Source organism: Ovis aries, chromosome 1, assembly GCF_016772045.2.
Source record: "Ovis aries strain OAR_USU_Benz2616 breed Rambouillet chromosome 1, ARS-UI_Ramb_v3.0, whole genome shotgun sequence".
Lineage (NCBI taxonomy): Eukaryota > Metazoa > Chordata > Mammalia > Artiodactyla > Bovidae > Ovis > Ovis aries.
The window spans coordinates 184,823,320-184,837,743 of NC_056054.1; the positions used below are offsets into that span (position 1 = coordinate 184,823,320).

Genomic DNA, 14,424 nt, shown 5'->3' on the forward strand with positions numbered 1-14,424 from the left:
CAAACACCCTAAATAAAATATGAGGAACTTGTTCCAGAACTTCATTAAAAGGAAAAAATAGGATGACCAACTAAGATTTATTCCAGGAATGGATAACTGATTTAACATTTAAAAATCTCTTGATATAATCACATGAATAAATTAATGAGGAAAATATGATTATTTCAATAGAAGCTACAACTTATTTTATAAAATTCAAAGCCAAATAAAATCTCTCATAAAACAGAACTAGAATAGCAGATAAATATTCTTTTTCAAGGAACATTCTCCAAGACAGAACTTATGTTAGCCACAAAACAAGTCAATGAATTTGAAAGACTGAAATCCTAAAAAGTATCTTCTCTGATATATACCATAGAATGACACAGAAATCAGTAACAGAATGAAAACTGGAAATTTCACAAATATTTTTAAATTAAAGCATGCAGTTTAAAATAACCAATGGATGGAAAAAATATTACAAGGCAAATATATATCTTGGGATGGATGAGAATACCATGTGATGGATGGAAATAAAAATACAACATACCAAAACTTATGGGATACAGGAAACACTAAAGTCCAGAGGAAATTTAGAGCTGAAAATGACTACATTAAAAAAGAAGAAATCTCAGTTGATAACTTTACACCTTAAAGAACTATAAGGAGAAGAGCAAACTAAACACAAACTAGAAGATGGAAGGAAATTCTATTCTAAAGAATTGAGCAGAGATAAATGAAATAATGTATAGAAAAAGAGAACCAACAAAATGAAAATTCGATTCCTTGAAAAGATCAACAAAACTGACAAACCTTGAGCTAGACTGACCAAAAAATGTAGTAGTAGCGAATAACTTAAGTCAGAATTCAAAGTGGGGACATTACTACCAACCTTATGGAAGTAAAAAGGATTATAAGAGAATACTATGAACAACTGCATAGCAAAAAAAAAAAGAGAGAGAGAGAGAGACATAACCTAGATGAAATGGACACACTGTTAGAAACACATATTGTCAAAACTGACTCAAAAATAATAGAAAATTTCAACAGATCTATAACACATAAAAAGACTGAGCCAACAACAGCAAAAACAATATAATCAAAAAATATAAAACTACATGGCAAACAAGCCAGAAAACTTTATTTGCAATTTATATAGTGAAGAATTAAAAGTTTTAATACATAAAAAGCTCTCACAAATCAAAAAGAATAAGGATAAGACTAGAATATTTACTCCTAAAATCCAAGGTTATTAAACATGTAAAAAAGAATATAAATTAAAACAAAATACTATGTTTCACTTATCAGATAGGCAAAAATTAAAAAATATATACAGAACTGGACTCTATAGCATTCTCATAAATTACTGGTGCAGCTAGAGACTGGTCCAACTTTTCTGGAAGACATTTTTAAATATAGTACCTTCAAAGAACCAGAAAGAGCACATTTCCTTACCCAGGCAAATTTATCTCAAGGGAAAAATATAAGAAGCTTGTGAAATGTTTGTACAATCACAGTCAATGCAGCACTGTTAAAAGCAAAAAATGCATAAAATAAATTACATATATATTTAAAAATAGCTACTTTTTATGAAGCTTATATGAACTATATATATATATCTCATTTTTTTCACAAGAATTCTGAGAAGTATTATATTATTTCCATTTTTATCCACAGATTAGAAAACTGAAGTTCAGAAAATAAAGAGATTTGCTCAAACTCAACAATCTGTTCAGTAAAAGATACAGAGTTGGAACAAACTTGGTCTAATGCCAAAAGCCAATGTCCTTTGGATTACATTTCTTTACATAGAAGAACATTTAAACCATAGTTTTAAATCACAATGTAGTTTATAGAACAATTACATGGTTTGATTCCATTTTGTAAAATACATACCTATAGATATGGTGGCTCAGACAGTAAAGCATCTGCCCACAATGTGGAAGACTAGGGTTTGATACCTGGGTCAGGAAGATCCCCTGGAGAAGGAAACGGCAACCCACTCCAGTACTCTTGCCTAGAAAATCCCATGGATGGAGGAGCCTGGTGGGCTACAGTCCATGGGTCGCAAAGAGTCAGACATGACTGAGTGACTTCACTTACTTACTTACTTATAGATATTAAACATATAGATTTGCATGGGAAAAATTCTCGAAGGATATACATCAAAATGTTAATAAAGGTTATCCCTGAGTGTTTGGGGAGCTTTTTAAATTTATGCTTGTTTTACTTACTTTTCTACAATAATTATATTTAATTTATAAATGGAAAAACAAATCTACAAAACCAATATCCCTGTAAAGTTGCAAGCCATCACCCATCAAGGCACATCTTTAATATATTTATGTTCAACAAACACATCTTAAGCACCTACTTTGTGTTAGGTGTGTGTGTGGGTGTTAGTTACTCAGTCATGCCCAATTCTTTGTGACCCTATAGACTGTGGCCCACCAGGCTTCTCTGTCCATGAGATTCTCCAGGCAAGAATACTGGAGTGGGTTGCCATTTCCTTCTCCAGGGGATCTTCCCGACCCAGGGATCTAACCCATGTCTCTTATATCTCCTGCATTGGCAGGTGGGTTCTTTACCGCTAGCACCACCTGGGAAGCCCATGTGCTAGGTACTGTTAGGTAAATGATTTTATTTCAGTGTGTCTAAATTCTCCTGCTCATAGGTATGGCACCAAAGGTGCCCACTCTCCCTCTCACTCCTTAATTACTACTATTTGCGTTTGGATTTTAAGTTTTATCTCTAATTACTGAATGCAATTAAACCCATATTAAAAGAATATCTGGCATTATATTACCAATCCTCGGCCTGCCTCAGTGATTTAGGCTCTGGAAAGCCAAACTCTCAAGTCACCACCTCTGTACTGATCAGCCCCTGAGAATAGAGAGCAAGCTGGCCTGAAGTGGATTCTTAAGGTCTATTTCAAAAAGGGAGGGCAACTGTCAAAATGTGGACTCCACTGGCCACCATCAAGTGCAAATTCCCTACCTGTTAAATATTCCTTCTCCTATCTCTCCCTAGCCTTTCTTACTCCTTTTCTTTCTGGAAGTCTGGCTCCTAACCCTAACACTCCTTTCTGCTGTAAGACCATTGGATGGTGTGATTTTAGAACCCATTCTCTTCCTGGTACCACCGAAAACAGTACTGTTTGTAAAGGCAGTGTTTTTTAAGATTTTTTTTTTTTTAAGAAAAAAAAAAAACTGAGTTTGGTTTTCAATTAGAGTTTATAAAGAAAAATAACATTTAGCAGGACCATTTACAATGACAGTACCCAGCAGTAATATCATACTCTGCACTACAACTGTGGTTATGTAAGTAGCCAATGAATCATGGTTCTGTTTGATGGCAGCAGTAACTTCTGTTCAGGTATGCCGCCCTCGTGTGGTTGGACGCGTGTTCTGTTGATTCCAGAGATACCTGTAGGATCCTATTTCACACACTACACTCTGGGCCTCTGCAAGAAAAAAACAAGGAGGGGAGCGCTCTAAGGCACCATTTCACAGAGCCTTGAGGCCTGCTCACTGGGAGGTTGGCGACACCAGCCTGTAGTCATCCCCTCTTCTTGGGAGAAGGTGAGCTGAGCTCGCATCTTGAGCTGGCATCCACGCTGAGCGCCCAGAGGCAGCTGGTCCCCAGGCAGCCGCAGGAAGTCCCGCTCACTGCCCGACACTCACTAGCATTCGCCAGCATGCCTGGAAGAACCAGCGCGGAGGCCCGGAATAAAGCCCATGGGCATTGTTATCACTCGCCAACGCTCTGATGGTTGCCTAGACGACCCAGGTCCGGCCCCACCCACAGAGTCTGGCAATCTAGACCAGTCGGGTACCAGGCAGAAAATGGAAGAGCCTCCAGAAGAGGCTCCCACCGAATCCTCGGAAATCCAGAGACCAGCCAAGCCCCCAGATGACAGCCAGACAGATGGCCAGGAAGACAGCGGGCAGAACCAGTATGAAGTGGAGGCAGATGACCGGACTGACGACAGAGCAGCTGACCAGACTGCCCAAATGGTGTCTGGCCTGGCTGAACCCAACATAGTTAATCGAGCTGACCACAAAGTAGATGAACACATGGGAGAAAGAACATCTGATCAGGCTGACCTCAGAGCATCTGACCATGCTAATTTTGCCAGTGGTAGAACATCCGGTCAGGCTAATCAGAGGATGTCAGAAGAGATGGACAGCAAGGCATCTAGCCAAGCTGATGGTGTCAGGTCTGAACAGACTGACAACCAGATGTCTGCTCTGCCTGAACAAGGTCCTTATGAGCACACTGAACGGAGAACGTCCAGCCTAGCTGAGAGAATAGCTTCTGAACAGTTTGACCAAAAGCCATCTGTGACATCTTTACAAAGAGCCCATGGGCAGAGTGATCACAGAATGCCCCGACCAGCCGACCAAAGAACTGCTCAACAGATCGAAAGTAGATTGTCCGGCCTGATTGAGAAAAAAACTTATGAACGAATTGATCAGAGACCTTCTGACCAAGCGGACCACAGAAGAGCTGCAAAGGTTCACCTCAAAGTGCATGACCAGGCTACTAAGCCAGCTGAACACCCTGAGACTGATGCTGACAAGGCTGGTGGCAAATCTGACCAGACTGATGGCTTACTGGACGAAGAGGATGATTACACAGAAGACAACCTCTTTGACTACAGAGAACAGTCTAATGACGAATTATTCAGACAGCTTGGCTATAGCAAGGAGGAAGAAGAGGATGACTTCAAAGTGCAACCCTGCAAATTTGAGCCTAGCCAGACAGATGCCAGCGTATCTAAGACTTCCATTGAAAGTGACACTGAAAGTGAAGCTGACCTGCGAGTCTTCATGCCATTTGATAACAGTACTTTCCAAACAAAAGAACAGGCCTACTCTGAAAAGTTTCCCTCCATTTCATCTAAACTGGACTATATCATCAGTCGAGAAAAACCTCAGCCCATGGAAGTCGAGCCTGTAGGTTAAAAGGATATTTGATACCCACCTGGGAGGCTGGGCTTCCCTGGCGGCTCAGAGGTTAAAGCGTCTGCCTGCAATGCAGGAGATGTGGGTTCAATTCCTGGGTCGGGAAGATCCCCTGGAGAAGGAAATGGCAACCCACTCCAGTATTCTTGCCTGGAGAACCCCATGGATGGAGGAGCCTGGTGGGCTACAGTCCATGGGGTCGCCAAGAGTAGGACACGACTGAGCGACTTCACTTTCACTTTCACTTTGGGAGGTTGGAGATCAAGCCAGGGTTCTGGGAGAGGATTCAGGAAGGCAGTAGTAGGGTGGGAGATAACGAGATGGGTTGCCTTCTCAGCTACCCTAAGTAGACCATTCAGGCAGGATCAATGAACCAGGATGCAGGAATCCTGGGTTTCAAGTCCTGGTTCTGCTGCTAACCCTGGGAAACTAACTCATTTCCCTCTCTGAGCTTCTGCCAAAGGAAAGGAATTTGGAGTCCGTTGGGTGTCTCTGTGAAGGGAAAAGTAGACTGGCAATGTCTAAGGCCTCTCTCAAGACCTGAGGTACATTACATTGCCGGGAGGATCAGCCAGGTCTCTCATAAGGTCTTTAGTTTCTAGAGTTCAGATCCCGTCAATACCGAATTCCACTGATAACATCAACAGTAGCAACAAAACTTCCAGGGAATTTTCTATTCATTAAAGACTTTCTTCGGGGATATTTCCATTTTAGGACGATTTTTCATCATACCAGGAAAGAAGGGTTTCTGACGCATACAGTCAACCTTTTAAGAGGCGATTCCCTCCTATAGTATATGAAGATCCTTATCAAGTTTCACTTCGATACATGGAGAAACACCACATTCTGCAAATATTCCAGGTAAACCTCTCAATCTCTTTTTAAAAATGTGAGTTTTAAAGTAATTATAATATAAAAGACAAACACTGACCTGGCTCTTAAAAGGTACAAGAAAAGGTGTTTGCTATAAAAAGGATATAATCTTAGTGTCAGTCAGTAAATGCATTAAGAGTATTAATCTAAGATAGTAAATGATAAACACCAAATGAATGATTCTTACCATAATATGAAGCCCTTTAGAGGAATTAGAGATTTGATAGGTTTGTTGCTAGGGGAATAAAATTGGTCAAGGGTTAAAGTTTGAGCTGGACTGAGGAAGGAGGGACAAAATATTGGCAATTAAAAAGGCGAGAAAAAGAGTTCCCAGGCAGGAATAGAATACTTTCGAAAGATGACCAACTTGTGGCCATCTAAGAAACCACATATTTTTTTTAATGTGGAGCATTTTTAAATTCTTTATTGAATTTGTTACAATATTACTTCTTATTATTTATTTTTTGGTTTTTTTGGCCACAAGGCATGTGGGATCTTAGCTCCCTCACCAGGGATCCAACCCATACCCCTCTGCATTGGAAGGCGAAGTCTTAACCACCGGACCACCAGGAAAGTCTCAAGAAACCACATAAAAATGAAGTAATTAGAAGTTGCTTCTACAACTGACCAAGAAATAATCTCAAAAATATACAAGCTGCTCATGCAGCTCAATACCAGAAAAATAAATGACCCAATAAAAAAATGGGCCAAAGAACTAAACAGACATTTCTCCAAAGAAGACATACAGATGGCTAACAAACACATGAAAAGATGCTCAACATCACTCATTATCAGAGAAATACAAATCAAAACCACAATGAGGTACCATCTCACGCCAGTCAGAATGGCTGCTGTCAAAAAGTCTACAAAAAATAAATGCTGGAGAGGGTGTGGAGAAAAGGGAACTCTCTTACACTTTTGGTGGGAATGCAAACTAATACAGCCACTATGGAGAACAGTGTGGAAATTCCTTAAAAAACTGGAAATAGAACTGCCATATGACCCAGAAATCCCACTGCTGGGCATACACACTGAGGAAACCAGAATTGAAAGACATACATGTACCCCAATGTTCATCGCAGCACTGTTTACAATAGCTGCTGCTGCTGCTAAGTCGCTTCAGTCATGTCCAACTCTGTGTGACCCCATAGACAGCAACCCACCAGGCTCCCCTGTCCCTGGGATTCTCCAGGCAAAAACACTGAAGTGGGTTGCCATTTCCATCTCCAGTGCATGAAAGTGAAAAGTGAAAGTGAAGTCGCTCCATCGTGTCCAACTCTAGCGACCCCACGGACTGCAGCCCACCAGACTCCTCCATCCATGGGATTTTCCAGGCAAGAGTACTGGAGTGGGGTGCCATTGCCTTCTCCTTTACAACAGCTAGGACATGGAAACAACCTAGATGTCCATTGGCAGACGAATGGATAAGAAAGCTATGGTACATATACACAATGGAATATTACTCAGCCATTAAAAAGAATGCATTTGAATCAGTTCTAATGAGGTGGATCAAACTGGAGCCTATTATACAGAGTGAAGTAAATCAGAAAGAAAAACACCAATATAGTATATTAACACGTATATATGGAATTTAGAAAGATGGTAACAACGACACTATATACAAGACAGCAAAAGAGACACAGATATAAAGACTTTTTGGACTCTGGGAGAAGGTGAGGGTGGGATGATTTGAGAGAATAGCATTGAAACATGTATATCACCATATGTGAAATAGATGACCAGGTTCCTCTATTTGAACTGTTTCATCTGTATGAAACAGGGCACTCAAAAGCCAGTGCACTGGGACAACCCAGAGGGATGGGATGGGGAGGGAGGTGGGAGGGGGGTTCAGGTCCGGGGGACACATGTACACCCGTGGCTGATTCATGTCAATGTATGGCAGAAACCACCACACTACTGTAAAGTAATTAGCCTCCAATTAAAATAAATTAATTTTTAAAAATTAAATGAAGCTATAGTTCTCCTTTTACCTATCTGTTGATGCCTAATGACAACTATCTGAATGAAGATCTAGAATTACTTAGAGTCAATAAATAATCCACTGATACACTATTATGATTAAAATTATATCAACTGTCAGAAAAATCACTTTTAATTCTTGAAATTACAAATCTTACTGACCTCAGGATATGGAGCTGGAACCTTCCTTAAAGTATGACATTCCTTGACCAATATAGAATTATATATTATCACATTTAAAAGTTTTGTTGTTTTGTGGATTGCTTTTGTTTCTGTTTTCCTTGCATGTGTATTTTAATGTTAATATTATTACCCAACAAGGCATATACACATATATAATAACATACATACGTGAAGTAACTTTTCATCGTATGATTACAAAGTTGTAAGAATGCATGCTTAGTCGTTCAGTCATGTCCGATTCTTTGCGACCCCATTGACTGTAGCCTACCAGGCTGCTCTGTCTGTGGGATTCTCCAAGCAAGAATACTGGAGTGAGTTGCCATGCCCTCCTCCAGGGGATCTTCCCAACCCAGGAATTGAACCCAGGTCTCTCACACTGCAAGTGGATTCTTTACCATTTGAGCCACCAGGGAAGCCCAGGTTAGAATGGCCCACCTCAAATGAAAACATTTAAGCTGGAAGAATTTAAGTTTAAAGAAGTAGGATGTAGAGGAAAGTGCACAAATTGTATAATCTATTAGCCTGAGTCTCCAAGCTAAATTTGCTCCTTCTCATCTTTGTAATTTGGAGGAGATTACCTAATTTCTGTGAATCTCAGTGTCCTCATATAACAAGGATAAGTGATATTTCCTTTATTAACATTGTTCTATGCCCCATCTTTCTTTAAAATGTCCTTTTGTGGGAGAATGCTAACTTCTGGGCTTTCTGGCTTTAACAAAGAACTACTAATTGTTAAACCGAAGGACAGAAGCCCTAGAAAGTAGAATTTTAATCATTCTGTAAGCAATTTTCTTCATCTGTCAAGAAAAAAACAGTGCTTATGCATTGAACACTGTTATAAAAAAAACTAGTTAGAAATGTGTTCAGTAGAAATATATGTGAAATGATTAATGAGTATGCATGCATTAAACAGATCAGAATACTTTATACTAGAAATCTGCCCTATTGTTATTCCCTGCAAATGAGAATTCTGTTTACTTTATTAATAATTTTTGTTATTTAACAGCAACAAAACGTATGAAAGTGAGTCTCTGAAATCTTTGATATGCTTTCTCATTTATTATTACAAACACAGAACATCATTTTAACCTTTTAGAATCAAATGCCTTAGGAAGTTTCTATGTAAAAATCATAGTGTTTTAAAATTTTTACTTGAAAAAGTTTCACTGTTCTTTGAAGTAAATTATTTATTGATTCCTCAGTCTAGCAAAATCACAATTCTCAAAATAAAAACTTCCTCCAAACCTTCTCACTACCTCTTTGATCTTAGAAACTAGAAAAATACCCACTGCTATTTATTACTAAATCTTTATTCATCCACAATTTACCTTAATTTACCTAAACTTATCAGTAGTAAGGAAGTATAATCTGACCACATAGTTCAGTTCAGTTCAGTCACTCAGTCGTGTTCAACTCTTTGCGACCCCATGAATCGCAGCATGCCAGGCCTCCCTGTCCATCACCAACTCCCGGAGTTCACTCAGACTCACGTCCATCGAGTCAGTGATGCCATCCAGCCATCTCATCCTCTGTCGTCCCCTACTCTTCCTACCCCCAATCCCTCCCAGCATCAGAGTCTTTTCCAATGAGTCAACTCTTCGCATGAGGTGTCCCAAGTACTGGAGCTTCAGCTTTAACATCATTCCTTCCAAAGAAATCCCAGGGTTGATCTCCTTCAGAATGGACTGGTTGGATCTCCTTGCAGTCCAAGGGACTCTCAAGAGTCTTCTCCAACACCACAGTTCAAACGCATCAATTCTTTGGCATTCAGCCTTCTTCACAGTCCAACTCTCACATCTATACATTACCACTGGAAAAACCATAGCCTTGACTAGATGGACCTTAGTCGGCAAAGTAACGTCTCTGCTTTTGAATATGCTATCTAGGTTGGTCATAACTTTTCTTCCAAGGACTAAGCGTCTTTTAATTTCATGGCTGCAGTCACCATCTGCAGTGATTTTGGAGCCCCCAAAAATAAAGTCTGACATTGTTTCCACTATTTCCCATGAAGTGATGGGACCAGATGCCATGATCTTCGTTTTCTGAATGTTGAGCTTTAAGCCAACTTTTTCACTCTCCTCTTTCACTTTCATCAAGAGGCTTTTAGCTCCTCTTCACTTTCTGCCATAAGGCTGGTGTCATCTGCATATCTGAGGATATTGATATTTCTCCCCATGAACAGTATGAAAAGGCAAAATGATAGGATACCAAAAGAGGAACTCCCCAGGTCATTAGGTGCCCAATATGCTACTGGAGATCAGTGGAGAAATAACTCCAGAAAGAAACAATACCCAGTTGTGGATATGACTGGTGATAGAAGCAAGATCCGGGGCTGTAAAGAGCAATATTGCATAGGAACCTGGAATGTCAGGTCCATAACTCAAGGCAAATTGGAAGTGGTCAAACGAGATGGCAAGGGTGAACATCGACATTCTAGGAATCAGCGAACTAAAATGGACTGGAATGAGTGAATTTAACTCAGATGACCGTTACATCTACTACTGTGGGCAGGAATCCCTCAGAAGAAATGGAGTAGCCATCATGATCAGCAAAAGAGTCTGAAATGCAGTACTTGGATGCAATCTCAAAAATGACAGAATGATCTCTGTTCGTCTCCAAGGCAAACCATTCAATATTACAATTATCCAAGTCTATGCCCCAACCAGTAATGCTGAAGAAACTGAAGTTGAACAGTTTTATGAAGACCTACAAGATCTTTTAGAACTAACACCCAAAAAAGATGTCTTTTTCATTATAGGGACTGGAATGCAAAAGTAGGAAGTCAAGAAATACCTGGAGTAACAGGCAAATTTGGCCTTGGAATGCGGAATGAAGCAGGGCAAAGACTAATGGAGTTTTGTCAAGAAAATGCACTGGTCATAGCAAACACCCTCTTCCAACATCATAAGAGAAGACTCTACACATGGACATCACCAGATGGTCAACACCAAAATCAGATTGATTATATTCTTTGCAGCCAAAGATGGAGAAGCTCTATACAGTCAACAAAAACAAGACCAGGAGCTGACTGTGTCTTGGATCATGAACTCCTTATTACCAAATTCAGACTTAATTGAAGAAAGTAGGGAAAACCGCTAGGCCATTCAGGTATGACTTAAATCAAATCCCTTATGATTATACAGTGGAAGTGAGGAATAGATTTCAGGGTCTAGATCTGATAGATAGAGTGCCTGATGAACTATGGAATGAGGTTCGTGACATTGTACAGGAGACAGGGATCAAGACCATCCCCATGGAAAAGAAATGCAAAAAAGCAAAATGGCTGTCTGGGGAGGCCTTACAAATAGCTGTGAAAAGAAGAGAGGTGAAAAGCAAAGGAGAAAAGGAAAGATATAAGCATCTGAATGCAGAGTTCCAAAGAATAGCAAGAAGAGATAAGAAAGCCTTCTTCAGCTATCAATGCAAAGAAATAGAGGAAAACAATAGAATGGGAAAGACTAGAGATCTCTTCAAGAAAATTAGAGATACCAAGGGAACATTTCATGCAAAGATGGGCTCAATAAAGGACAGAAATGGTATGGACCTAACAGAAGCAGAAGATATTAAGAAGAGGTGGCAAGAATACATGGAAGAACTGTACAAAAAAGATCTTCACGACCCAGATAATCATGATGATGTGATCACTAATCTAGAGCCAGACATCTTGGAATGTGAAGTCAAGTGGGCCTTAGAAAGCATCACTATGAACAAAGCTAGTGGAGGTGATGGAATTCCAGTTGAGCTGTTTCAAATCTGACCACATAAGTTTAGTTCAAAATCATAATGTAATATCTTTCTCTCTCTCAGCAGATCACTGAAAACTTAGTCTATGAAAAGCCAGAGGATCCCCTGAATTTTATGCTGTGCCAGGTATGGAATGGGAGAAAAAAACAACCTTGTTATTCTTTTTGTTATAAAATATAGCACACAAACAAGCGTACAAGACATGTGCAACTCAGTCAATGATCATGAAGTAAGCATATCTGTAATCACCATTCAGGTTTGAAAAAAAAGACAAAAAACTAAACATTGTCAGCATCTGAGAAATCCCCTTCGGTTTCCTCAAGGTTATCACTTCCTACAAAGGGACTATTATTCTGACTTTTATGGTAATGACATTCTCACTTTTCTTTTTAATTTTGCCATGAAACATGAATCATAAAACACTTTTGTTTAGACTTGTCAGATTTTTGAATTTTTTATTTTATTTTATTTAGTGGTTAAGAACATGACTTCTAAAACCAAACTGCTTTATTTTTTAGACTTAAAAATATTTTTAGTTTTAAATTTTTATGCAATTTTTAAAGCTTACTTTCCATTTACAGTTACTACAAAGTATTGTCTATATTCCCCATGTTGTACAATACATGCTTGAGCCTGTCTTACACCCAGTCATTTGCCCCCTGCCCCTACATTGGTAACCACTAGTTTGTTCCTTGTATCTGTGTAGACTTGTCAACCTTTTAAACTTTTATAAAGGGAATCATGTAGTAGAGATTCATTTGTTCATTCTTTTACTCAAAACTGTGTCTGTGAAATTAATCCATGCTATTGTGTGTGGCTGTAGTTCATTTATTTTCATTGCTATATAGCACTCATCACTTGAAATGCCACAAGTTATTCATTCTGTGATAGATATGGACCTTCAGGATAACCTATTACAAAACTTTTTCCTAGGAACTTTCATGCGCATGTCTCTTGGTACACATAAATACACATTTCCCTTGGATACATACCCACAAGAGAGAATGCTGGATTCTAAAGTATATGTAGCTCAGCTCTAGTAGATTACATCAAATGATCTTCCATGGAAATTTCACCAATTTACACTCCCACTAGCAGTGTGTATTAGAGTTTTATTTGTCTTACATCCTTACCACTTACACCCAACAACATTACCAATCTTTTCAGCATTAGCCTTTTTAATGGATGAACAGTAGCAAATCATTCCAGGTTCAACTTATTTCTCCTGAGTACTAAAGCAGTTGCAGTCTTTTTCATTTGTTTATTGGACATTTGGAAATATTTCTTTTCTATTGTCTTTTTAAATCATTTGTAACAGTTTTCTATATATTCTGGTTATGAACTCTTTGTTGATGTGTTTGTTACATGTATCTTCTTCGACTCTTTGCCTTTGTATTTTATCTCTTAAAGATATCTTTTGATGAACAGGAATTTTTAATTTTTATATATTCAAATTTATCTTATTACTTCTGGTGTCTTATATTAAAAGTGTCTCCTTAACCCAAGCTCCTTACCTTAGTCCCTGTATTATCTTGTAGAAGATAATACAAACCTATCCTTTTTATAGGTTTTGTTTTGTTTTGCTTTTTACATTTATATCGAATCGGTTTGGAATTGATTTTGTGTAGGATGTGAGGTGAGGTCAAGCCTTATTTTCTTTCGAGCAGACATCCAATTGACCAAGCACCTTATAGGAAAAGACAGTACTTTCCACACTGTTTTTTTTATTTGACTCCTGTAGTATATTTGTTGACCCTTGCTCCACGACAAGAATCTCTTAGTTAGAATGCCCCATAGTAAGTCTTAATATCTACCAGAACAGGTCCTCACATCTTACTCTTCTTTTAAAGTATCTTGGTTGTTCTTAGGTGTGTGCATTTCCTTTTCAGCATTTAGAATTATTTGTCAAGTTACACACACACACACACACACACACACACACACTAGCACACACTGAGGGGATTTTGTGGGGAGATTGCTTTGGCTCTGTTGATCAATTTGGGGAGAAGTATTGAATACCAGCTTGAAACAATAAGCTTTATATCCTCTCCATTTATCTAGGTCTTTAATTTCTTCCAGTATCATTATTATTTGCATAAAGATATTACATATCTTTTGATGGATTTATTCATAGGTATTTTATAATTTTAATACTATTATAAATAGAAACCTTTAAAACTTCAGGTTCTAATTTCTGACATATAGATGTGTAACTAATTTTTCTTGATCTTATTTGCAGCAACCTTGTTAAACTCAATATTTCTAATCAAGCACTTGTAGATATTTAGGGTATTCCAGCATATACAATCATATCATATTTAACCTTTCCAATCCCTATCCTTTTCTTTCTGTCTGTCTTATTGCTTGTCTTATAACCCCCTCAGATCTGCCTTCATCTCTTCTTTACCCTGCAAAGAAGATAATCTGCATGGACTAGATCAATAGGCTCTCATTCCTTTTGATTCACAGTGGGTTAAGCCAGTGGAAACCCTGGAGAAAGATGGCAAGGAGGAAAGAGGATGAGATCAGATTTATTCCCCTGTCCTTTTCTCCATGATCTATCTGTCCTGAGTTTTCTGGAAGTCAGTGGTTCTCTTAAAGCATCTTACTTTATACAGCTCTTTTCTCCTGAATTACAGTAATGTTCCCTCCTCTTGGTTTTCAGTCTCAAAGTTCAGTGTTTCCTAGCCTTGGATTA

At 38.7% G+C, this 14,424-nt stretch overlaps 1 protein-coding gene across 1 annotated transcript; it reads left to right on the forward strand.

The window, feature by feature from the left end:
• Window positions 1-3,824: 3,824 nt before the first annotated feature.
• On the forward strand, window positions 3,825-13,977 carry TEX55 (testis expressed 55). Its single transcript, XM_042243716.1, has 4 exons — window positions 3,825-4,937; window positions 5,661-5,807; window positions 11,790-11,852; window positions 13,966-13,977. The coding sequence occupies exons 1-4, from the start codon at window positions 3,825-3,827 to the stop codon at window positions 13,975-13,977; spliced, it is 1,335 nt and encodes a 444-aa protein (XP_042099650.1).
• The last annotated feature ends 447 nt before the right edge of the window (window positions 13,978-14,424 follow it).

Coding starts and splice junctions, on each gene's coding strand:
- TEX55 (XM_042243716.1), top strand. CDS start 3,825: ATGGAAGAGCCTCCAGAAGAGGCTCCCACCGAATCCTCGGAAATCCAG. Junction 4,938..5,660: donor AGCCCATGGAAGTCGAGCCT/GTAGGTTAAAAG, acceptor TTTCCATTTTAG/GACGATTTTTCATCATACCA. Junction 5,808..11,789: donor ACATTCTGCAAATATTCCAG/GTAAACCTCTCA, acceptor TCTCTCTCTCAG/CAGATCACTGAAAACTTAGT.